General features: G+C 40.7%; 7 protein-coding genes across 7 annotated transcripts; 6 read left to right on the top strand and 1 right to left on the bottom strand.

The window, feature by feature from the left end:
- Positions 1-2,144: 2,144 nt before the first annotated feature.
- Positions 2,145-2,813, bottom strand: LOC137915490 (claudin-4). Its single transcript, XM_068758746.1, has one exon. It carries the CDS (start codon positions 2,811-2,813, stop codon positions 2,145-2,147), a length of 669 nt encoding a protein of 222 aa, XP_068614847.1.
- A 5,987-nt stretch (positions 2,814-8,800) lies between these two features.
- Positions 8,801-9,945, top strand: LOC137915484 (claudin-4-like). The gene has a single exon (XM_068758739.1). The coding sequence runs from the start codon at positions 8,875-8,877 to the stop codon at positions 9,499-9,501; it is 627 nt and encodes a 208-aa protein (XP_068614840.1). The 5' UTR covers positions 8,801-8,874; the 3' UTR covers positions 9,502-9,945.
- An 893-nt stretch (positions 9,946-10,838) lies between these two features.
- Positions 10,839-11,903, top strand: LOC137915486 (claudin-4-like). The gene has a single exon (XM_068758741.1). The coding sequence runs from the start codon at positions 10,839-10,841 to the stop codon at positions 11,472-11,474; it is 636 nt and encodes a 211-aa protein (XP_068614842.1). The 3' UTR covers positions 11,475-11,903.
- Positions 11,904-13,753: 1,850 nt separating this feature from the next.
- On the top strand, positions 13,754-15,229 carry LOC137915485 (claudin-4-like). The gene has a single exon (XM_068758740.1). It carries the CDS (start codon positions 13,808-13,810, stop codon positions 14,543-14,545), a length of 738 nt encoding a protein of 245 aa, XP_068614841.1. The 5' UTR covers positions 13,754-13,807; the 3' UTR covers positions 14,546-15,229.
- A 673-nt stretch (positions 15,230-15,902) lies between these two features.
- Positions 15,903-20,126, top strand: LOC137915479 (claudin-4-like). Its single transcript, XM_068758734.1, has 2 exons — positions 15,903-16,459; positions 19,216-20,126. Exons 1-2 carry the CDS (start codon positions 15,977-15,979, stop codon positions 19,873-19,875), a joined length of 1,143 nt encoding a protein of 380 aa, XP_068614835.1. The 5' UTR covers positions 15,903-15,976; the 3' UTR covers positions 19,876-20,126.
- A 1,851-nt stretch (positions 20,127-21,977) lies between these two features.
- LOC137915487 (claudin-4-like) lies at positions 21,978-22,613 on the top strand. Its single transcript, XM_068758743.1, has one exon. The coding sequence runs from the start codon at positions 21,978-21,980 to the stop codon at positions 22,611-22,613; it is 636 nt and encodes a 211-aa protein (XP_068614844.1).
- An 824-nt stretch (positions 22,614-23,437) lies between these two features.
- On the top strand, positions 23,438-24,112 carry LOC137915488 (claudin-9-like). The gene has a single exon (XM_068758744.1). It carries the CDS (start codon positions 23,438-23,440, stop codon positions 24,110-24,112), a length of 675 nt encoding a protein of 224 aa, XP_068614845.1.
- Positions 24,113-24,769: the final 657 nt, after the last annotated feature.

The raw sequence follows: 24,769 nt of genomic DNA on the forward strand, positions 1-24,769 counted from the left end.
TCAAAGGAGTGTCCTGTGTCTTTCAGGTGCAGTCACTCAGAACTGAAGAAGCCTCTTGGAGGAGCGGTGAAACGTCTTGAACAAGTCCAGCTGACTCTTCCTTTTTGTTCTTTGTGATAAAAAAATAACAGAGACATTAAAATGAAAAGCAGCTTTGACAGGAAACATGAGGTACCTTAGGCAAAAGAAATGACACAATCGTCACATTTTGTGTAAGAAGGTCCTATGGGCTTTAATGGCCTGAACTTCTCAACCCAAAGATGTAAATGTTTAATTTCTGTTTAATTTCTGAAAGGTTTATAATTATTTGTACAGGACTTGTGACAGGGTTCAACGTTTTAACACTCACATTATGTTTTGTGTTCTGTTGTGGTTATGAAGTGGGAGCCGTTTGCTGTTTGATTAGACATTGCCGTTTGCCTTCATTGCTGACTGGACCATTGCACTTTCCTGTTTACACATGACTGCACAGCCGAGCTCTGACACACAATACAGCCAGCGGCGTCCCACTCGAAGGGAGTCTTCAGGATCTTTAGAAGCTCGATCATTAACCTCATTTCCCAAGCCAAAGCAAGCTGAGAAAGAAAAATATGTCCAGTCTCTATCTGTTGTTGATTAGTCTGGGAATACTGAAAGTGGAATTATCTTCCAGATGCTGAGAAAGATCTCAGATCAACAGTAGCAAAGTATAAAGATAAAAATATATATAATATATATATATATGTAGATTTTAAGGACTGTTGTAAGTGTACTAGTAAGGTACACAAATGTTAGCTTTACTAGCAAAATGCAAAGAAAGGGTGGAAAGAAAAAGTTCAAATTTCAGAATTGTTTTTAAATTAAATTAGAACTTTAATGCTTTTCGAGGAATCAGTATAGTCCTCTGTTCATTTATAATTTTATATAATATTCATTCATCTTCTGAACCGCATTGTCCATTTCCAGGTCACAGGTCGTGCTGGAGACTATCTCAGCATACTTGATTATATTTCCTATAATTAAAGTAAAATGTCCAGTCATTTAAGTTTTCAATTGTAGTAATGTAATATTAGCATCTGACATGCATAAAAGCACAAGAAGAAGTGGAAATGAAAAAATGTAAATATTGAAATACAAATACCATAAATCTATAGACCTTTTTAATTTTTTAATAACAGTACTTGAGTGATTATACTTTATTACCTTTCTCTACTCATATCTTCCATCTTCTATATTAAAACTACATATACAAAATTACGAAAGTATTGTATTTCCCAAGTTGCTTAAATTTCCAGCTGGAATATTGCTCAGCTTGACATTGAAACAAAGTTTTTTCAGACTGGTCTGAAAATATTGTATTGTATTGTCTTGTAACTGTAAGAATAGCGTCAGGTCGCTGACGTCCTCACACAGGGTCTCTAACCTGCACCTTTTATTTCATGTATCTTCAGGTGCAACAATGTCTACATTTCAAAGACACCGAAAATTTGAATCGGAAAAAAAGAATTCCAATAAAATACAGTTGGTCTTTTTCAAATTAAGGCAAGCATAAAATACAAAGATGTCTTTTCTCTTGACATTTTGTCCTTGATGAAGGACGCCTTTTGATCCTGCTATCTGCTGCTGTAGAACTGAAGTGTTCTTCTTTTGTTTTTTTAGATCCTGCTTTTGTTTTGTCAGATTTTCATGTTAGTCTTAACATTCAGACTTTTCTTTGTGTGCATCCCAACATGGAAAGAGAAGCAAATAATTCCCAAGCGCCTGATCCATGTGGCCTTTGTGGCTCTGGTTGGACTCACTTAGAGTGCAGTTACCTTATCTTTGACTCGGATTCATTCACGCGTTGCGGACAGGCTATAGCGCAAAAGAAGCATAAGCCCCCCATTGTTGCTCGCCGATATTTACATTGAAATAAAATATCTGAATAAAGTCATGCATCAATTTCTCACTCTGTAGCAGGAAAATGCAGAAAACTTGAATATTAGTAGTTTATTATTATCTTTGATTTAAAATTTTGTAAAATGTAAAAATAGTCAGCTCAGATATTCTGTAAATTATTTAAGATTAGACACCATAAAAACCCAACACTAGATAGAATTGACTTAAAAAAACACACTGATACATCCATACATTTGCATTGGTAGCTCAGTGTGCTCCGACAATGCTCACACATAGTCTCTTCTGGTGTATCCATTGACTGACACGGTCTTGACAGGGGAGTAGTTCCCCTGTGAAGGCATGGAGCCTCCGCCGCTCTGCGCTGGAGCTGCAATGCGAGGGCAGGAGCAACACAGCAGGGCTCCCCCTAGAATGAGCAAGCAGGAGGCGGCCCAGCCAAAGTACAAGGCATTACCGAACTCCCTCTTCCCTGTCTCCTCCATCATCGGGTCGTAAAAGCTCAGGACAATGACATGCGCTATCCAGGATACCGCGACCAGCACGAGCAGTCCAGCCGACAGAAAGGTTACTCCAGCAGCCGCCACAAGCCGCGGCTTACTGCTCACATCCCGGCTGCAGTTGGTGCATTTGGCACCAGCTACTGACAGGGCGATACCCACAATGCCCAGCACCATGGAGACAATCACCGAGGCACGAGCTGCTTGTAAGTCCACTGGCAATCCGAGCATGGAGTCGTGCACCCTGCAGTGCATCTGGCCTGTGCTCTGCACCGAACAGTTCATCCACAAGCCTTCCCAGATCACCTGCGAAATCACAATGTTTTGACCGATATAGGCCGCCACCCGCCACATAGGCAGGCCACAGGCTACCATGACCCCCAGCCAGCCAGCCACGGCCAGGATCATCCCGAGGATCTCCAAGCCAGCGGAATACATAGTCAAAGCAGCGGATGGAGGAGGCGCTGAACAGCACTCTTTTGGAGGGATAGAAGGCCCTCTGTCTCCGCAGGCTCAACTCTCCGGCGATGAAGGCGATATCAGGTCTCGTTGGCTCAGAGTCCCGTGTAAGACTTTTAGTGAGAGAGTAAGTGAGAGGGAGAAACGGCTTCTACCTTCTTTATAAAGCTTAGTGGACTGAAGGTGGAGTCTGCTCAAGGTGGCATCATGTTTAACTTCAAAACACACTCAAATGAGGGGAATGGGGATAATCTGACATTTTTATTAGCATAGCATGTAACCGAAATTAACAGCACACACCCTCTTAAGTCTTAGATGATATCACACTTATTGGCAAAGATTCATATTTACAGATTTTAAAGATTGATTGGAAAGACATTAAATTCAAATCCCATTTATTGATAAGAAATGCTTACAGTAATCATTGGTGTTCTCAATTCTGGCTAAACTATAAATTATATAAATTATGGCTGCTCCAGGGTGCAGTTTAAGTCTTGTGAATTTGCGACAGAGTTTATTTGCATGTGACAACCTTGAAGAATATGCTGAATCACCTTCTGCATGAGATCTCGATGCCAGAGAAGAGTAACAATGAGTGGCCTTGTCTTCTGTTGGTCAGCGACATAATCCCTCCTGGGTAGAAAAAGGTCAGGGCTGGAGTTTGTGTGCCTCTTTGTTACTGAGTGTGTTTGAGGTATTTGTCCCTTAAAGTGTAGAATTTAGGGCAAAATATTTTTATAAAATAAAACTGCATTGAAAATATAAGACTACGGACATTAAATGCTTTTTTAAATCAACGGGGACAAAAAAAAAAAGTAAAACTATTAGACTTGTATTTCCATGTTTCCACTTCACATGTCTGGAAATATTATACCTGGAAACAAAAAGGTTATGTTGGAGGCAAAAAGCTCTTGACTATCCATGCCATGATGGATAATCAAACAGGCGGGAATATCGCCTACATTTCTTGTCTGCTGAACAACAGAGCTGTTGAGACTGGTCGACAGAAGAGCGCTATGTCTTCACCAACAGAGGTCAGGGGTCAGGATGAGCATCTCTGCAGTCTTGTGTGTCTTCCCTGCTACAGATGCGCACCCTCTCGAAGCTGTGCATTCTACTGTAGTTGCGAGTTTCTACAGGCAGGAGGGGCCACCATTGCATTCTATCTTCTCGCTCAGTTGGGTTGTTGCTTTGCTTGCGTGACGTTGCTTCCCAGTTGTAGTGGATTATTAGTGCATGTCTGAATCTGATGTTAAACAAATGTAAATGTTTTTTTACTCTTGTTTCATTCATCTTGTATGCCCCCCCCCCCCCATCTAACATGATCTGAATTTGTGTTGTCTGGTTTATCATGATTCGATTTGTTTTGTTTGTTTGTTGAATTAGTTAATTTTTTACTTTTATAACCCATGTTTTAAAAAAAAGAAAGACACATTTTTAATTTCTAGTTTGGTGGTTCAAGTGGTGAAATTTTACACTTGGTATGCTTCGATGTCATTCCAGATTTTATTAATCTTAACTAGAAAAGCAGTCAGAGACAAGCAGTTCATTCCCCTCATAATTCAATTTACACTAAAAATGATAGTCTCATTTTGATTTTATGTACATTTTTAGATTCAGTGACCATAAATTATACCTTTAGCAAATTGTTCTTGATATCTTTATACACTAACCATGAAAAGTAAACTTGAATCGGAGTTGATGTGTATTTTAAAATGATTTTTTTAAATCCGTAAATGGGGTTTTCATGTTAAAATGACATCTTTTTTCCTGACATTTTGCATGATAGTGCATGTCGTCCCTTTATGACTGTGATTTTTGGTGAGTGAAATGAAAACATATTTTACAAGATAAGATTTTTTTTAAGTCTCAATTATAAGTAAATTGGAAAACCCAGATGTATTTTATTTTATTTTTTGTATCCAGACAGGTATTCGAATCACTCTCAATATCTCATGGGATCTAAGTTAGAGCAAGACTCGTCTTCAGATTTTTTTTTCATCAAGATCCATTCAGCAGTTTTTCTGCAATCATGCTAACAGACAGACAAACAAACAAACAAACGCCGTCAAGAACATGACCTCCTTGGCGGAAGTAAAAAATAGCAATAATATTAAATTTACTACTAATAAAGTAATCTTGGAAGCTCTCCTAATTACTGTTGATGACACAGTGAAATGCTTTGTTTTGCAAGACAGTCGAAATAAACCGCATGCAGTTTGAAACATAACAGCAGACACGATTGGCTGGTGATTCCTGTGAACCTGTTGTGTTCGGTGAATGACGATCGGTGTGTCACTTGGGCTCGGATTTTCAATCTTTATCCAGCAGCAGCTAAAAGTACAAGCTTTTATTTCCACCAGATAATACACATGCAAGTCTTTTTTCTCAGAGTAACAGGCACCTCAGTTATATTTCAATCCATGTATCCCACTATTCATTGAGTTAACATGCTTGCTGCAGGTGCGGTCCCCTGATAAGATCATTCCCCAGAGTTATACATGTAGCCACATGCATCCTGCTAAATGTTCACCTGTCGCTGGTGCAAGAGCAAGTCTGACCGGTTTCCAAGGAAAGCCACGGTCTGCTGTAGTTTGTACTTTCCTTCACACTATAATCTTAACTGGCGCTAATTCAAATTCAAAGTACTAGAATATAGAGAATAGTGTTATAACAGATTGATAAAATGATACGGATACATAATTTATTTTCATGATTTGTTTCCACAGCCTAAAAGGCACTCATCTCTATTTGTGACACAACTGTGCAAATGAGGAACTGAAAATTGTCCCCAGGCAAAAACACAAACCCTCAGACACACCTAGTTTCACAACCAAACCAGCTATGACATGAACAACGGTTTATGTTTGGTATTATTAGTAGTAGTCATATTAATAATTAGTAGCCCAGATTACATATATATGCTACAAGATTTACAGATATTTATTTACCTGACACTCTCGTTTGGATAAAAGATGCAATCTGCAGAAATAGAGTTTAAAAGACAACAACGCAACAACAAAACAGGAAAGATCTGAACCAGAGTGTCTTGAGATGAACAAGGAAAAAAACAAAAAACAGACATGTAAATACATGACTAACAGACCAAAATAACTGTTTGTGTCATGTGACATTGTCACATCCTAACACGCATGAGTCAGAGAAGAGGTCACGTCAGTATTAACTGCTTAAACTGAAACTCTGACTGTACCGGAACAATGGCCTCGGGGTTGTCTGTGGAGTCGTCCCTTGCACACATATATTTCCCACTCAGACACATGAAACTAATTATAGTTTTTTTTAAAAATCTAAACAGTGTAATTTATGGACAATTCTTACTAAAGCACAAATTAGCAACACACTTATAGAACTCCACACTCAGTGTTCCTTCAAGACCCAGTTTGTAGGATTAAAAATGTGATATATAATATTCCTGATGCTGTTTCCATTATAACCTACTAAAAGTGAGCAAGAGTCTTCTTTTGTGACCTCAGGATGAGGTGTTCATATCTGCTGACGGAGTGAGTCCCCTTCCATGCTGGTGTGTTACAGAATGATGTTTCTGGGCCGACACACTGGACTCTTAAAATACTACAGGCAAGTTTCATACAGCTCATGTCAACATGCAGGGTTTTGTAACTTACTCATTCACGGCAATGTAAGCTATGAAAGCAATCATTTTTAACCTGCAGTATTTTTTTTTAAATACTGCAGGTTGTTATCTGCATGAGGACACAGCCTGTTATACTGAAGGACTGGAAACTTGGATGAGAGCCAGAGCCAGCCGTTACTGTGAAGTCAGAGCCCGCCTCAGACTACCTGTTGGCACATGTCACCTCAGGTCCTGTTGGCGTTTTCTCACGGCCGCGGCTGTTAAATCTCTAACCTGTTGCTTTAAAAACAGCAACATTCCCTCTCAAAAACCTGATTCAATGAGGAAAGTCAAAGCCGTTCCGGATTTATGAGCAGAATCATACCCTCAAAAACACAAAGTTTCAAATAACCAGGTAGATTTAGCACAACCAGTTAGTATATTGATCTGATTTTATTTAAGCATATTATATTCAGCCTCTATTCCAGTGCTTTGTAAGGGCCCTGAATTTGCTACACATTAGACTGAATGGGGCCTCTCTGCAGCCTTCCAGGACCTGCACATCAGGACTAATCTCACCCTGAAACCATCTCTCCTCTGATTCTTAATTGCTGAAATTCCTCCCTGCCTCCCCGTGTGTGGAACCTAATCTCTATAGACAGGCCGGCGTAGCTTTACTAGTCTTACCTTGGATAAAATAGGAGCATTATAGTCCTAAGGCAGTTTTGGCTCTTAAACAGTACCTCTATTCATTTCTGGAACAATCTGATTCTCCCTCTACCTCTCTTGGCCCCCTCTCACTATTCCCTCGTTTTGGAGTCTGTCAACTGGAATCACTTGGCATAGTATTTAGCATTTCACCAACATCTCGCTCTTGCCGTCTTCACGCTGCTATCAAATAGTATTGATAAATCAAGTGGGACCCCTGTACTCCAGATTGCACAGCTTCTCCAAAATCACCATAGAGGCGGAAGTTGCACCCCTTCAACCTTTAAGGACTGACATCACGGCAAGGTCAGATTCAATCTCTTTTATTTCCACCCTCAGAAATGTTTATTTAAAATATTTAATTAATGTGATCTTTAAAAAGGTCGTTGTTTAAAAAAAACTGCTAAGGTGTTTCTATTTGCTTTCTCTCGATGTGTCTTGGTTAAGTTCGCTCAAGGTGGCATCATGATTAACGTCAAAATACACGTATACACAACACTGTTGCTTCTGTGCAGTTAATAAAGTATAGGTATAATTAAATGTAAATAAAACCTTTATCAAAGTCAGCTTCATGCTGTGGTTTATCATAGTAAATTTATACTTAAAATAAAAGATAAATACTTCAATCATGCGGTTTAAAATAAGAGAAGTCAAAAATTTATGCAAGAAATGTTGTGAAGAAATAATGTAATCATTGTAAATGTGAATTATCAATACGTTTTCACCATTTTCAGTGTGTATGTTCTTTTTCTCATTTCAACCAATAGTCAAAGGTTAACACGTAACATAATAGAACATGTTTTGTATTCATAAGAAATTCTATATGAGAAACTTGTTTGTTTTATATATTTTTTATTGCTTTCTGTAATAATGTCCTTATGTACTAATAACTTTCAACGGAAACAAGACCGCAAGGGCTTTTTTGAAATGCTCCTCTTAGACAGGATGTTTGACTCTATTTGTACTGTAATACATGCTACTGTGTGACTGTACTTGTACTCTAACATTCTATCTAATAAATATATTTATTGACATCATCATGTAAATGACAGCTAGAACCAGACAATGAGTGCTGCACTGATATCTGAATCTCTCATTATCTAATTAACACCTTGAAAGGGACAATAGTTAATAATTTGACAATAGTTAAATCCAAGACATATGTTCAGAAAACAAAAATACAAAGTTACCATCTTTGTAGTGTAACAACATTTTTGTTTTTACTTTTTTAAATAATATACCTTTTGAATAACTTTCACTTGACAAAGCAAAGTTGGGGCCTTTTTTTCCAATTATAATGTAACAGAAAGCATTAAAAATAAAAACAGGAGTAAAAATGCTCCTTGACAAACAACATGATAATTTTGAAGGTGTGACTGAAAGTACTTTTTTGAGTCTGTTCAACCAATCCCAATATATGAGTCATGATACAGATATTTCACCTGCAATTGTTTTTCGACTGGGACAAAAACTGACATGATGACACATGTCCTAGGGATGGGGGTGGGAAAGTAGATGTCATAGCCCGGCGTTGTGTGACAGAGAGAGAGAAGTGTGTGTGTGTGTGTGTGTGTGTGTGTGTGTGTGTGTGTGTGTCAGGCCCCTCCCAAGTTAAATGTATAAAAGACCCATTCCAACCGTACCCAAACACATTCTCTTGGGGATCTCTTCAAGTACGACTTTACAAACTTCAAGAGACACAACTTTTGGACATTTTCTTGGAAGACAGAGAAAGGAGACATGGTGGCAGCTGGATTTCAGATGTTGGGCATTGCCCTGTGTATCATTGGCTGGATTGGGACCATCATTACCTGTGCCCTGCCTCAGTGGAAAGTGACAGCCTTCATCGGTCAGAGCATTGTCACTGCTCAAACCACTTGGGAGGGCATCTGGATGAGTTGTGTGGTCCAGAGCACGGGCCAGATGCAGTGCAAGGTGTATGACTCTATGCTGGCCCTTTCCCGTGACCTCCAAGCAGCCCGCGCCCTCATCATCATATCTATCCTGGTTGGAGTTTTGGGGGTCCTCCTGGCCATCGCTGGAGGCAAATGCACCAACTGCGTGGAAGATGAGGCAGTCAAGGCCAAAATAGGTGTGACATCTGGTGTGTTCTTCATCGTTTCTGGTGTTATGTGTCTCATCCCTGTGTGCTGGACAGCAAACACCATCATAAGGGACTTCTACAACCCCCTGACGGCAGGGTCTCAGAAGAGGGAGCTTGGAGCTGCACTCTTCATTGGCTGGGGGGCTTCAGCCCTCCTCATCCTGGGCGGTGGACTCCTCTGTGCAAACTGCCCTCCCAAGGATAACTACTCAACCGCCAAATACAATGCGGCACGCCCGACTGGACCAAAGGACTACGTCTGAGATAAAGACTGAAAAGGACTTTCAAGTTGATTCATGTTGTCACGACGTAAACGTTTTGAATTCTTTTGAACAGTGACTTTATTATGAACAAAGTTTGGTTTGATAATTTCACACTAAGATTCAGCCCTTCTGGAATTGTTCCATCAATGTCGAGATAAAGTGATGTGCACCACACCCAAACAGCCGTGGACAAAGAGACGTGATCTGAGAAAGAAGACGATAGATAGATAGATAGATAGATAGATAGATAGATAGATAGACAGATAGATAGATCGATAGATACAGGAACATTTAACATGCTACTTTAATTCACTGTGTTTTTACTGCTTTGCCTTTTTCATGCCTTTGAGACTATTTACATAAACTATCATTTCATTCAAGAATGTACAAGTGTTATATCTGACTGTTTGAAAATGTAAATAAATTGTTTTTACCAACATTGAACTATCCTGCTTCTTTCATGTTATAGCATGTTATTAAAACAGATTCATGATCAAATAGAGGCTTCATCAAGGACATATGATGCAGGGCTCGATTAGGCACCAATAATAATAGAAGAAGGAGAAGTAGGTTTGTAACCACAAACATCTTAAAAACAAACATTGAAAAACCTTTCAAAAAATATCTTTAGTAAAAGTAGACAAAAAATAATGCCTTTAACTACTTTATCAAGTTAAACTCTGTCACATCTACATTTCCCTATTAATTGTGTCACTTTTTGTACTCTCCTGGTAAATTGTGGGATACAGTACATGCAAATAGTTTTCCCTTGAAAATTCCCCACTGACTGTCCAACACTGCCCCTTGAGGCGAATGATATAACACATTCTGCAGTTTCCGTCACACCTAATTATGTGCAAATAATACACATGCAGTTTTTACACTTCAGTTCAGTATGAGAAATTAAAATGTCATTAACACGCATCCACATTTATCAAAAGCAAATAAGATCACTTGTGCTTACGGCATCGTCCTATGCTTGTTCAGATTTGCATTAGAATCTGAGTTTCTAGGGTAAAATATATGTTTTTAAATCCCATAGCCAAGTATAACATTTTGAAATCATAATGAATTATTTGCTGACGGAAAAGAAACCTTATTTTCTCTATTTTGTGTTTGACCTTGAAGCTCAGCCTTCTGACAGCTCAGCACTACTAAAGGTCACTGGCTCTCTGTTTGTGTGTAAACACCATGAAGCCAATCGGAGCTGAGGACTGTGGTTTCACATACCCTCATGTCTGTGTCCCGGCTCACACAGTATTGCATAAATGCAAGCTCAAATCATTCCTCTTGTCTCTCATTTTGGATTTTAATGTGCGCGGGACAAAGCTGAAGAAATGGTGTCTCAGGGGATTCAGATGGTCGGCATAGCGATGGCGATGATTGGCTGGCTCATGGTCATTATAGTGTGTGCTTTGCCCATGTGGAAAGTAAGTGCTTTTGTTGGAGCCAACATCATCACGGCTCAGACCATCTGGCAGGGTGTGTGGATGAACTGTGTGGTGCAGAGCACAGGCCAAATGCAGTGCAAGGTGTATGATTCTCTTTTGGCCCTGGCTCCAGACTTGCAGGCTGCTCGAGCCATGCTAATCGTTTCCATTCTGCTTGGAATCTGTGGAGTGATCTTGTCAATCGCTGGTGGGAAATGCACCAACTGCATCGAACAAGAGAAATCCAAGGCGAGGGCCTGCATCCTGGCTGGAGTTTTGTTCATCATCTCCGGGTTGCTCTGCCTCATCCCCGTCTCCTGGTCTGCCAACACCATCATCACCAACTTCTACAACCCGCTTAGTATCCAGTCCCAGAGGTATGAGTTAGGAGCGGCGCTGTACATCGGCTGGGCGGCTGCCGCCCTGCTACTGTTGGGAGGGGGGCTGCTGTGTTGGAATTGCCCACCCAAACAAGAACATCCCCACTACGTACCAAAATTCACGCCTGTGAAATCAATGGCAACATCACGAGAGTACATATAAGAAGGTTAGCGCTTCTCTTCCAACGTGGACTTTCAAGGTCACTGGAAAGGTGATGGGAAAAGATCCCAGTTACTTTAAACACGTTTTACCTGATGCCTTTCAATGAGTGGAATAATCACAAGTTTAATTGCAAAAGCTGCTTTTCATATTTAATTGAGAGCACAATGTACCAGTAACAATGTAGGGCTCTGGGACTGTACAGAAGGAATCACTCTCACGTCGGTGAGACAATGTTTTTCTGCACTGTTAAATCAAATGTGTCAAAATCTTTGCTGTTAAAAATATGTTTTACTGAAATCAATCTAACTAAGAAACTTTCCGGTGTTCACATTAGTGTCTTGCATTAAACTTCATAAATGACAGAAATTCCTTTGCTACAAATGTAGAAAATGAAACATATACATGTATAACTTACCGGTATGCTTGATTGCATTTTACATTGATTTCATATATTTAAAGAAAAATATTGCCATTTTAATTATTCCCACCTGTTCTCTCTTGAATCTATTGTTCTGTTAAATAAAATATACTTAATGGATGATTGCTTTTTTTTAAACTCCTAAACTGTATATCAAAGTTGATACTTCAAGGGATTCTGTGAAAATCATTTTGCAGCAATACATTGGACATGATATAAACACTGCTCTTATGCATATTCCATGAAAAAAGCAGGTGGAAGTGGCTGCACTCTTTTTGGATATAAAATACAACTGGACAATCATTTAAATTAATTTGTTGTTTTGTTTACAGAAAAAACAAACAGCCAATCATTTCCCATAATGCAGATTCTCACCAGCCCAGTAGAAAGCTATAAAATATTGGCGGGTGTTCAGAGTTGGTTATAAGTTAAAAATAAAAAGGAACTGCTATAGTTCAGTTTTAACATACACTTAGGGGAGAGTGTGGTAAGATGAGCCAGAGGGTAAGTTGACCCACCGCTTGGTTCTCGGTAACTGTGCACATGTTTTGTCATGTGACCATAAATTCAAGAAGCACCTATCACTTCTATCTTGCTGTGTTAAAGAGAAGCATGTGGAATAAGAATAATTGCTTGTTCTACACACACAAAAAAAAGGTTTTTGCTTGTAAAAGTAAATTTTCTGCATACCAGGTAAAATGACTAAGCTCCTCTGGCAAGCTGTGCCAGAGCAGAACTTTTTTTTTTTTTGCTTTGTCAGGAATGCATCCTGAGAATTTACTTTGATAGGAGACATCCTGAAATAAAAGAAAATGTTGTCATTCTGTCTTTGTGTATTTTTTCCTTACGTGCAGGGCAACGTAAGTAAAATGTGGCTCATCTTAGCCCACTCTCCCCCTATATAAATGAAATTGTCACAATGCCCATAATGAGCTTTGTCCTGCCTATCATCAGCTTTCACAGAGCCTTTCTTTATTAGATCCTGTTATAGAGATGGTTGCCAGTGCAGAAAAGCACGACCGGGTAAGAAAGCGCTTAGTAGTATCTGTGATACTGTCATGTCAGCTGATGTGACTGTTTCAGTCTTTCTGCTGGTATGAAATGCTTTTGATCACCTGCCAGGTTATTAAACAGCACAGTCACCACGAGAAAAACAAGAAACTGGTGGAGTCCATGCATCAGGAAAGACAGATTTGTTCCGTGTGACCATTTTTCTGTTCTGTTTTCTTTTTAATAACCTTTACTAATGTTTGAAAAACCTCTGGCCTGGTTGTATTATAGCTTTATATATATATTAAATTTGATCAAATCAGTCAGTGACAGAAACCATGTGAAAACACATAGAATGTAGAGAAGCTCGCAACTTCTCTCCATCCGTCCCTTCCAATATTTTCTCAGTGTAATGGCAAAGCAATCCTGCAAAGATCTGTGTCAGTGCTTTCTCTGATACAAACATAGTCTATTTATACTTTTAATATAAACTAAAAGCATACACTTCAAAATGAAAGGAGATGATCTGATAATCTCTTTGCTGTGCTTCACTCATTTCAATATAAATCACTTCTCAGAATTTAAATGAGTGCAACAACGATACTTTTTGTGAAACAGGACGTCTTTTGATCTGGTTTCAGGGCCATTTTAAATCCCCTAAAGGTTGTACTTTCATTTGATGACCTTACCCTTACTGGAAATCTGCCTCTGAAAAAGAAAGGAATTATTCTGAAACGAGTGCCACTCCTCTAGCTGCAGGAAAAGAATCTCGTTTGACCAGAAGAACTCATCTGACAATGGGACAGCCCTCCCCTTCTACATTTTCTGACAAACAGCAAGGGGGAGAGAGCTGCCATTCCGAAAGAGAGCCAGACCTGTGTGCTGAAACGTTTTTCTCTCCTGCCGCAGACAGAGCCTCTTCACCATGGGGAGACTTGGCAAGGAGGTGGCAGGTCAGGTCATCAGTTTTGTAGGTTTTGTCGGTGTGGCGGTGACCTGTGGAATTCCCTTGTGGAGAGTGACCACCTTTGTTGGGGCAAACATCGTAACAGGGCAGACTATTTGGGACGGCCTGTGGATGAACTGTGTGATGCAAAGTACTGGACAGATGCAGTGCAGTCTCAACGAGTCGGTCATGAGACTTTCTAATGATCTGCAAGCTGCCCGAGCCTTGGTCATCATCTCCCTCATCTTCTCTTTTGTCGGCTTTATTATCAGCTTTATCGGAGCCAAGTGCACCGGCTGCCTGAAGAACGAGGCATCAAGGGCCAAAGTGATGATCATAGCTGGATGCCTCATCCTTATTTCGGCTATCCTGGTGCTCATCCCCGTCTGCTGGTCTGCAGCCGTTTCGATCATGGACTTCCAGAACCCCTTGACCATTGAGACTCAGAGGAGGGAAATTGGGGCCTCTATCTACATTGGCTGGGGCTCGACTGCAATCCTTCTGATTGGTGGGATTATCCTTACCACATCCTGCCCTCCTCAAAGACCCACGTATGGATACCCAGCCTACCCACCAGCTCCACTGTATCCTTACGCAGGCCCAACATATGGGCCCGTGTATGCTCCCCCATCCAGCCAACCATACACGGGGACTGGATCATACGTGCCCGGCAAACCATATGCAGGACCGGCTTCATACTCTGGACGGTACCCGTAAAAGAGCAAACGGAGGATAAAGACTGAGACTTGTGCCAGTGTGGATTCAGGAACCTGTCATGCCTGAAATATAAATCACGTCAAACTACACATTGTAAATCTACTGGATGGAAGATGTTATATTTCAATAGATAACTGATGTTTAAATTTGAATTTCTTACACAGCCCTGTAACCTTTGACAATTATGACATGTTCCTCAGGTGTTTTCTCTTTGTATTGATTTTGTGCCCTAAAGTAGACATCTTTATAACTTTAGCAAGTCTTAATATGACAAGAATATTATTTAAACATGTCTTAGAATATTGCATCACTTTTTAAATTTAAACGGCTGTAAGTGTTGTTATTATTATTATTCGCTTGTTGTATGTAGTATATTTTGTATATAGGGAATATCATGTGATTTCTGTGAATGCCCTTTTTTTTAAGATTACACAAAATAATTTCATTAAAGTGTCTGTATCATATTAATTTATCTGTTTGTGGAGTCATTATCACAACATATCACTATTATTTTATGGATAACTATATGTTCAGGGCCAGCAATATAAATTTCAATCCTATTTAAATGTGTGTGTGTGTGTGTGTAAAATTCCTATATTATATTATACTATAATATATAATATAAATACTGTATATGACTATTCTTTTATAAATCAATATCAATCCTAAATAAAAGATCAATGTGTTTAATTCACTGAGTCATTCCACCGATAATTGTCATGAACTTCCTAGAATCTCTGAAACGCAAATACATGATCAACCGTGATTAAATAAAACCCCCATCAACCAAACTTTGAAGAGATCCAATCAACTCTGAGTGACATTGATGAGTGTGAGTAAATCAATCAGTCGAAGACTGTATAATTTAATTCCTGATACCGGTAATTAAGCGGAAGTAAAGAAAAGAATGACTCTAAATGGAAGCTCCTTCCTCCTCAACTGACATCCGGTGATACTAAACTACTCCAGTAGTGACTGGACCTGATCTTCTGGTAAACAACCCGGTCAACAATCGGTATTTTAGAGGCCATTGTTTAAGTGTGGCGTCTCATTACAGGCTTGATTTCAATTGAATACTGCACTCTAAATGGTTGAGAAATCTTAGAAACATGAGATAGCTCCTTTTAAACGTCGTGTATTTGTTCCTGGTTTTTAACTTGTCGCTTTTGCAGTGTGCTGAACATCTCATCGAAACCGTTGACTATCCGCATACAAAATAATGTCAAGAATCTGGTTGGGCAAGTAAAGGGCACCGGTTTCATGTCAGAGGGAAGTCCTCCTGACTCCGCCCACAACAGAGACATCCTTATAACCAAAAGGAATGCGTTACGGTCTTAACTCAACCTCCAAAGCCGAGTTGCTCGGACCTGCTCCTGAAACGTTCCTCTCTGCTTCTGTTCAGTGTCAAGCGCCTCAAACAAGACTTCCATCATGGTTTCGCAAGGACGACAGATGCTTGGCTTTGTCCTGGCGATCATCGGTAGCCTGGGAACCATTATTGTGTGTGCCCTGCCAATGTGGAGGGTCTCGGCCTTCATTGGAGCCAACATTGTGACGGCGCAGGTCATCTGGGAAGGCTTGTGGATGAACTGTGTGATGCAGAGCACAGGCCAGATGCAGTGCAAGATCTATGATTCTCTGCTGGCTCTACCCCAGGACCTTCAGGCTGCCAGAGCTCTTGTGGTCATCGCCATCATTGTTTCTGCCCTTGGGGTCCTTCTGGGTATTGCGGGAGGCAAATGCACCAACTTCGTGGAGGATAAAACTGCCAAATCCAAGGTGGCCATTGCAGCCGGAATTGTCTTCATATGTGCTGGAGTTCTTGTCCTCGTACCCGTCTGCTGGTCTGCCAACACCACTATCAGGGATTTCTACAACCCCATCACAACCTCTGGCCAGAGGAGAGAGCTGGGGGCCGCACTTTACATCGGCTGGGGCACAGCTGCACTTCTCCTCCTCGGTGGAGCCCTCCTCTGCAGTTCATGCCCACCCAAGGACAGCCCTGAATATCCAGTCAAGTACTCCGGTGCTAGGTCAGTAGCCACCAGCAGAGCCTACGTGTGAGCGTCTCCCCCCCCCCGAACAAGGCCACGAACAATTTTAATTTTCTTGAGCAACTCCACGTTACCCTGATTCTCTCCTAACACCATAGGCTGTCTGTCTTTTGTTCAATTCAAATTTATTTGGTGGAGGAAAGTGTTTCTGGAGGAATAAGAAACAGTGCAAAGACGTGGTTTGATGCTACAGTGATGGAAAATCATCCACCAAAAGCCTCACGACTGGACTGAGATATTCTATATGAAGTTTTTATTGAAACAAACTTTTCCCTAAATATTTGGTATGCTCGGAATCCTGTACAGTCTGAACAATACTTTGTGAAATTGTGAAAAAAAGAAAAGCTTTACAATCTTGTTCAATAGTTGCATGATTGACTTGCATTTGTTAGCAGAATTTACTTGTTTTTAATAAAACAATTTTGTAAATGTGTTGTAAATGGGTTTTTTGTTTTTATACCTCACTCAAATATTTCTTTTTTATATAACTATTTCATGGTTTAATACTTCAAATGTCACAAGATAAAAACACAACTGAATTATTTATTGTCAAAGAGCTTCAGCCGTTTGCTTGAATACTTCCTGCAGGTGTTAAACCAGTTACACCAGATTTGCAGAGTTGCGAGCCAGTAAAACTCTGTCATAGAAGGTTCTATGACAGAGTATCTAAGGTGTCTATGGTGCTGGTTTCCTCCGCACTTAGGGTTGGCAGATAAATGGTCCGCCAGATTATTCTGTCTGTGTGTGCAACATGCAGTATGTCACAGATTGTTATTGCATTTTATGGATACATGGCCAAGGAAGACATAAACGATTACATCCTAAAATCCAGCCAGACATGTCCAGTCACCCAGATAAAATTTCCAAATGTCCTCAATTTCCAGAAGACTCTGTCTGTATGGATAAATAAAGTGTATTGTATCGTATCGTATCGTATCGTATCGTATCGTAAAATACAGCATTGGGCATATCTGTGTAGACGGGATAGCTGCCAGTCTAGATTGCATTGTTTTTTAAAATAAGTCTGTGATGACACAATTTTAATAACTAAAAAACCATATATTATACTTAGCTGTTCAACGCCGTGAGTGGACATTTTCTGTTTGCACTGGTGGAAGTTTATTTTAAACCAAAACAGGATCTCTTCCTATCCCTTTCCCGATGGGATTTGTCCCAAAGTGACAAATGATTGCGTTCAAGGGATAAAAGTTCTCTACTGGATACTGTAATTATGACATGTCAAAGTCAGATGACCCAAGATACCTCTGTTTACATAAGTATTGTTTCCTGTTTCCTTAATGACAATGACCAATTCTGAATTATGGTTATCCATATTGTCATTGCTGTAACCGTAATGGGCAATACTCCATAACCGTGGATACATTTTAACCAAACTTATTGACATATTTCACAGTTGTTGTTGTTTTTTTATTTTGCTTTATATGGAAAGAAAATCAGAATGGTGATTGGAGGGGGGGGTCAGGTCATAAAATGTTTCTAGGACCTATTTTAGTTCATTACAAAAATGCTTTCTGTCCTTGTGTTTTACTGCTGCAACACTCCCTGTTGTGTTGCTATTCTCGACATGGTTTCACATTCCTGAGTTGCTCTCTGCCAACAGAGAATCTCCCTGAACCTGTTCCTGATGCTCCTAAACACTCTGATGTCACAGTGCACAATCTGGTCCACCACTATATGCAAAATCTGAGACAAGAGTCACACAAAACTAAACACATTTTACTTTTCATTATTTTTTGTATATTATATTTTACTTTTTTACTTGTATTACTTTTTATTAGACTTTTTACTTTTGATTGATCCATCCACTTTCTTGTAGAGGAGTCGACCTCAATCGTCTCATCTAAAGCCGTTTCATCTGTATTGCGGTTCATCGGTGTTGCTGGAGCCTATCCCAGCTGACTATGGGCGAGAGGCTGGGTACACCCTGGATGTGTCACCAGCACATCGCAAGGCCACTCAGAGTGAGACAAAAGCACTAACCACCGGGCCACCCTGCAGCACCACTTTTGCCTCATAAGAAGTACATTTTGCATGAAGCAAAAAAAAAAAGAAATATATATATATATATATATATATTAAAGCTCTTATATATAATAATAATAATACATTTTTATCTATAATGCTTTTCTAGATACTCAAAGTCTCTTAAATGAATTTGAATTTTAAAATTAAGCCTATTTTAGAAGGCATTTATATTATTATAAGATCAGTTCAGATAATTTGGTGTTTTGTATCGTTTAGAAGCAATCAGATAATTAAACTTAATTCAAACTAATTAATTTTGGGGGTGTTGCATTTCTTTTCTTTTCTTTTTTTGCCACATAAACACTTTTTCTTGCTGAGAATAGAAACTGGACTTTATGCAACACAATCTCAATCTCCATCCAGATGAATGACAAGAAGAGACAACCTTGATTGTGTCTGCACACAAAGAATCCTGCAGAGCTGGTATTATTTGGCAGGGCCCCTTATGGTTTCATAAAAACAATCGCACCTTTCATTCTTCACGCTCATTCTGCTTCAGATGCTGATGTGAACACACCTCATCTGCACTCGGTATTCTCTCAGAGACAGAGAGAGAGAGAGAGAGAGGAGACGATGGCTTCCATGGGGTTGCAGATGGCGGGCTGTGTTCTGGCCCTTTTCGGTTGGATCGGCGTGCTCATTGCCTGCGGTGCTCCCATGTGGAAGGTCACTGCCTTCATTGGCAGCAATATAGTGACATCCCAGACCGTGTGGGAGGGCATCTGGATGAGCTGCGTGGTCCAGAGCACAGGTCAGATGCAATGCAAAGTGTATGACTCCATGCTGGCTCTGAGCGCCGACCTCCAGGGGGCACGAGCATTGATGGTCGTTTCCATCATAACAGGCATCGCGGGAATCATCGTAGCTTTCATCGGCGGAAAGTGCACCAACTTTATTCCAGGGAAGATGGCCAAGGCAAGGACGACCGTGGCAGCCGGTGTGATACTGATTATAAGCGGAGTCCTCTGCTTTATCCCCGTTTTCTGGACTGCCAGTATGATCATAAGGAACTTCTACAATCCTCTCGTGATAGACGGTCAGAAAAGAGAGCTCGGAGCCTCTCTTTACATCGGCTGGGGGGCTGCGGCACTGCTGATCTTGGGAGGAGGGCTTCTGTGTGCCAACTGTCCCCCCAAAGAGGACGAGGCCCCCTCTGTGAAGTACCTGCTGAATAATTCTGGAGGAAATGATTCAGTCCGAACTTTGACACCAACAAAGACATATATTTGAGATTTCTAAAGGTATTAAGTAAACTCTTGATGACGTACAAATAACCTGCAATGAAGGAACTATGCACTTTTACCTTATGGGAGAACAATATTTTGGGTGGTTTGGATATTGTTGTTGTTGGTCATAAAATAAACATGTACATGGGAAGTAGGTTAAGTTTAATAAACCACAATTACATGTTGGGAAAATGGCCAATTTCAACTGAAATAAATGTCACTTTATATGTTTTTGTTCTTTGTGTTGTGCACAATAAATGGCTTTATACCTGACCTGATCTCATACTTGCTTACATATATTTCAAAACTGAATACGATTGTGTGGGAATTAAACAAGCAAAGGGAGAACCTGTTTGTCAGGGACTTACCAGAGATCACTATGGAGCCAACAAACATGGTTTCTCAGGAACGTTCAGACAACAGTGTCAGCATCGGCTGCATGAACGCTTGGGGAGGAGGTAGATTACAGTAATGAAAAATGGAGCTTATCAAAAGTTGATACAAAGGTTTGCCAAAAGTTTAAATCATTTCCTTCCAAGTAATGTTGCCTGCTCAGCAGGCCTTGTGGGAGAGCTGTGTTTTCTCTTGTTATCAGACTGAGAGGAAGAAGAGTCAAATTGCACAGAGTCTGGAAACTTTAAAAGTGTCAAACATACTAATTTCTCCAGTCAGTTCTGCTTTCGTAGTAACAGTATTTATGACTGGCATTGTCAAATATAGATGTTTAGAGTCGGATCTCGGATCAGACATTCGGAGGGGTTCAACCCCCAGATGTAGGATTTTGGTGCGTGCAGACTTTTTTTTTGCTTGGGAGAGAATTGCGCCAACAACATTTTGGCACAGAAAATGTTGCGCATTTCCCCATTTCATCATTATTCATCATTAGTTACAGAATGCAATGCCGCATTTCTATCCTCGTACCAGCAGTTCTAATTAAACAGACGAGGCAGACCACAGACCAATGGATGGTCTTTTTTAAACATCTGCTCTGATTGATGCTCTCTCTCTCTCTCTCTGTCTCTTCTTCTGCTCTATCATCGCCCAGAGACTCTTTTCTCTCCTTGTATTGTGGAAATACACAAATAGCATATGGTGTTTTAATGACACCTATGCTGTTACTATTACTCCATATCAGCCTGGTTCAAAGTCAAACTGACATCAGCCAATAGAGATACAGAATACTGGCTTGTTCTTGTCTTGTAACTGTGGGCATTGGTTAAACATGCAATCTCATAAGGGAGAGTTCACACCAATTGGAAAGAGTTCCGAGTGGGGAGCACAAACACTTTTGGGAATGTTAATGCTCAATATGAAAAGGAATGTTTTAGTGTTGTTGTGTTAATGTTTTAAGTGTGGCATGTGGGTTTCTTGGTTTGTGTTTAAAGATTAGATATGAAAAGACTATTAGTAGAAAGAGAAATAACATTTTGACAAATTAGTTACAAGATGTTTTAATCAAAAATATTTTTTTGCCTCTGAATTGGAGATAACTCCACATAACATCACATATATTCTAATGTAAATATAAATACATATATATTCCAATAAATTAAAAAAGGAAAAATTACATGCCAGAGTTTGATTTCATTTGGTCACAAACAACTGGCACAGTCCAGGGATAACAACAACAACATGCATTTGACTCAGATGGCAACTCTGTTTAGCAAGAGCTAAGATTCTGTAAGAATATCCAACTGGAAGAGACGCGTGTATTAAAAGGTGATTCAATGTGTACTACTGCCACCTAGTGGTCCTTTGCCTCCATGCTCTGAAATATGAACTTAAAGGAAACGGCTTCAGCTTCATGGAAAGCCTTCTCAGTACTAACCAAGCTATATATTTCAGTCTTTACTATATTCAGTCATCCTAAATTAAATGTCTTCAATGTGTTCCAAAGAACTAACACAACTGTGATCTTCTTTCCTAAAGAAGTGTTGTCTTGCTGCATTTCTTTCTGCTAATCAGTTAAACATTTCACCCGGCTGTTTGATGCATTCTGATTACATGTCGAGGTGTAAGTGAAGGATCCGCCTGGAATAATAACTAGAATGTTTTGTTCCTCTCCGTCCTGTGTTTCTCAGGGTGTGACAGTCTGCACCGTGTCCCATGGCTCTGCAGGAGTTGGGTATCAGCCTGTCCATGATGGGCGTTGCTGGGACCATCCTGATATGTGCTCTACCCATGTGGAAGGTGACAGCCTTCATCGGCACCCAGCTGGTGGTCATGCAGGTTTTCTGGGAAGGTCTATGGATGACTTGTGTCAGCGAGTACACAGGTCAGATGCAGTGTAAGCTTTATGACGCCCTGCTGGACTTGTCACCAGACCTCCAGGCAGCTCGAGGCCTAATCTGCATCAGCTTGGTGTTGGGATGTTTGGGTTTCCTCGTCTTCCTCCTGGGAGCAAGATGCACTAACTGCCTCGGCCACCCAAGGATCAAGGCTCGTTTGGTGTTGAGCTCTGGGGCCACCTTCTGCCTGGCGGCCCTCACCACCATGGTTGCAGTTTCCTGGACAGCAAATTCCATCATCAGGGACTTCCACAATCCCTTTGTCCCCGAGGTGCTCAAGAGAGAGCTAGGAGCAGCCATATATATAGGCTTTGTGATATCAGGGCTTCTGTTCTGTGGGGGGGCCATTCTGTGCACTACCTGCCCACCACAGAGGTCCAGGTTCCCCAGCACTGGGTACACACTGGCCAGGACCCCCCCACACAGTGGCTATGCCATCAAGAACTATGTATGACATAAGAACCAACAGATCAGTCCATGTGTCTGCATGTATATCTATAACATACAACTTATATATGTTGTACAATTTATATGTTATTAGAAGTTTACACCAACAAATATGCTTTATCATATTTAAATAAGTAAACACTGCAGCCAGTCTCGGCTGTTATAGGTTGCAATTTTTTTCAGGGAGAGACACATAGATGCAATTTTAATTAATAAACTTTAATCCATCTACAGTAGTGTTAATCCCAAACATCTGGAGACTTCTGTCGATATTTATGGTTGTAATAAAATTTCCTGTTTATATTTTATGTTTCCCCATCAGAACTGTAATTTACAATGTAACTTTTAACACAGTTGCTGTTTTCCAAAACAAGTGAGAACACAGTTTCCCATTCTTTCTTCAACTGCCATTGGTCACAAACTACCGGTATAGCTGCAGAGGCAGGCAGCGGCAACACTTCTGTGAAGACAAGTCCTAACTTGGGGCTCTTTAAATTCAGTTCTCTCTGAAACATGACACAGTATGACACAGAAAATCAGAGCACAATGGAAGCCTGCTGCTCCCGCTCGGCTGCAAGTGAGAGACAGGGATTGTTGTGAAACCATAGTAGAGCAAACAGAAGGATTTCCCACCTCCACCCAGCTGTAGTCACACTCAGCCTTCTTTTCATGAATACTAAAGAACTGGTTTCTCTTTTCTGATCAACACACAAAGTGCACACATAGTCACTCCCATATGCAAACACACACACTAAAAAAACAATCCACCCGTGTCTGCTGCCGGGTGTATTTGCATAGACAGTGATGCGACGGCGCAAACAGGCTGTAGTCATGGGGTGGCAGCTGGAGCTCGCTGTCCTTGGTCTGGCCGTCACAGGGTGGCTTTGTGCCATTCTGACACGCTGCCTAGCTCTGTGGAAGGTAAGCGGCACTGTGGACAACACAACGGCTTCTCTGCCTGCCTACTGGGATGGGGTGTGGCTGGACTGGGATCACTGGGACTTGGCCCATGACGGTAGCCTGCACTGCTCCTTCTACCAGTCTCTAATGTCTCTTTCGGGAAGCTTTCGGACATGGAGGGCCCTCATTACAGCAGCTATTGGAGTTGGGGCTTTTGCCACAGTGACAGGCGCAGTAGGGACCGTGTGGTTCCCGATACGAAAGCAATTCAAAGTGCTTTCTGGTTCTTTGTATGCTTTGTCTGCAATCCTCGTGCTGATCCCCACAGCTTGGACGTGTCATCTCACCAGCCAGCCACTTCAGGGTGCTGTGTTTCTGAGGAGAGCCTGGGGCCCTGCGCTGTACCTCGGATGGATCTCCTTTTCTTTGATGCTGGTGTGTGGCGTGTTCCTCACCACCAGATGCCCCACTTTTGGAAGGCAGGCGGAGCGCCCTGAGGGAAGCAGGTATCCTAACCCAGGGGAGGAGGCTAACCACCCACTCAGTAGGATCAACAGAACTGTCTTCACAAACAGCCAGTATGAACACAGATCAGAGCCTATCTGAGGGGGCTGTGACGTCTTCTGGAAGTGTGGCCGAGCAAACGAGAAGAGGATTATTATGGTTGAGAAATTTAACAACAAACTTCTGGCTGCATGAGATAAGTGAGGATGCTTTAGCCTCACCAAGCATGAAGTTATGAAATGTTTCAGGCTAGTTTTGTTGACATTGATGTGAAGCGGGCTGCATCTTATTTCTTTCATTTTTGCTCACTGTGTATAGTATTGATTTACATTAAATCCTCATTTGGTTAATTCAGTAGAGCTGTGAATGATGCCTGTGGTACTCACAATGCAACAATGTAGCCTTCTGATACCATTAATGCATTGTGATGTCTGAAATCAATGTGAACAAGATAACATTGATCTCAAAACTAAATAGTGCTTTGCATAAATACATCCGCTCTAAATAAGAATAATGTAACGTGTATTTTTCTCGCAAAAGACAAAACAGTTCAACATCTGAGATGAACGAGTCTGCACTACTTGTGCTACTTTTGGTCATTTCTTATCCTCCAGTCCATTCAAGGAAGTATAACGTTGAGTAGAAATAATGGAGCATTTAAATTATATAGCCTTCAAACTTGACGTTTTTTTTATTTTAGAGAATGGGGGGGGCGTTTTCTGGAAACAAAACTACCGGTAATTGTCCTCTGACTAAACT

This window comes from Brachionichthys hirsutus, unplaced genomic scaffold (genome assembly GCF_040956055.1).
Source record: "Brachionichthys hirsutus isolate HB-005 unplaced genomic scaffold, CSIRO-AGI_Bhir_v1 contig_1007, whole genome shotgun sequence".
NCBI lineage: Eukaryota > Metazoa > Chordata > Actinopteri > Lophiiformes > Brachionichthyidae > Brachionichthys > Brachionichthys hirsutus.

Excerpts from the sequence above, each read along its gene's own strand:
- LOC137915490 (XM_068758746.1), bottom strand. The coding sequence starts at position 2,813 with ATGTATTCCGCTGGCTTGGAGATCCTCGGGATGATCCTGGCCGTGGCT.
- LOC137915484 (XM_068758739.1), top strand. The coding sequence starts at position 8,875 with ATGGTGGCAGCTGGATTTCAGATGTTGGGCATTGCCCTGTGTATCATT.
- LOC137915486 (XM_068758741.1), top strand. The coding sequence starts at position 10,839 with ATGGTGTCTCAGGGGATTCAGATGGTCGGCATAGCGATGGCGATGATT.
- LOC137915485 (XM_068758740.1), top strand. The coding sequence starts at position 13,808 with ATGGGGAGACTTGGCAAGGAGGTGGCAGGTCAGGTCATCAGTTTTGTA.
- LOC137915479 (XM_068758734.1), top strand. The coding sequence starts at position 15,977 with ATGGTTTCGCAAGGACGACAGATGCTTGGCTTTGTCCTGGCGATCATC. Across the intron at positions 16,460-19,215 it reads GCCAGAGGAGAGAGCTGGGG|ACGATGGCTTCCATGGGGTT; the intron begins GCCGCACTTTAC and ends GAGAGAGAGGAG.
- LOC137915487 (XM_068758743.1), top strand. The coding sequence starts at position 21,978 with ATGGCTCTGCAGGAGTTGGGTATCAGCCTGTCCATGATGGGCGTTGCT.
- LOC137915488 (XM_068758744.1), top strand. The coding sequence starts at position 23,438 with ATGGGGTGGCAGCTGGAGCTCGCTGTCCTTGGTCTGGCCGTCACAGGG.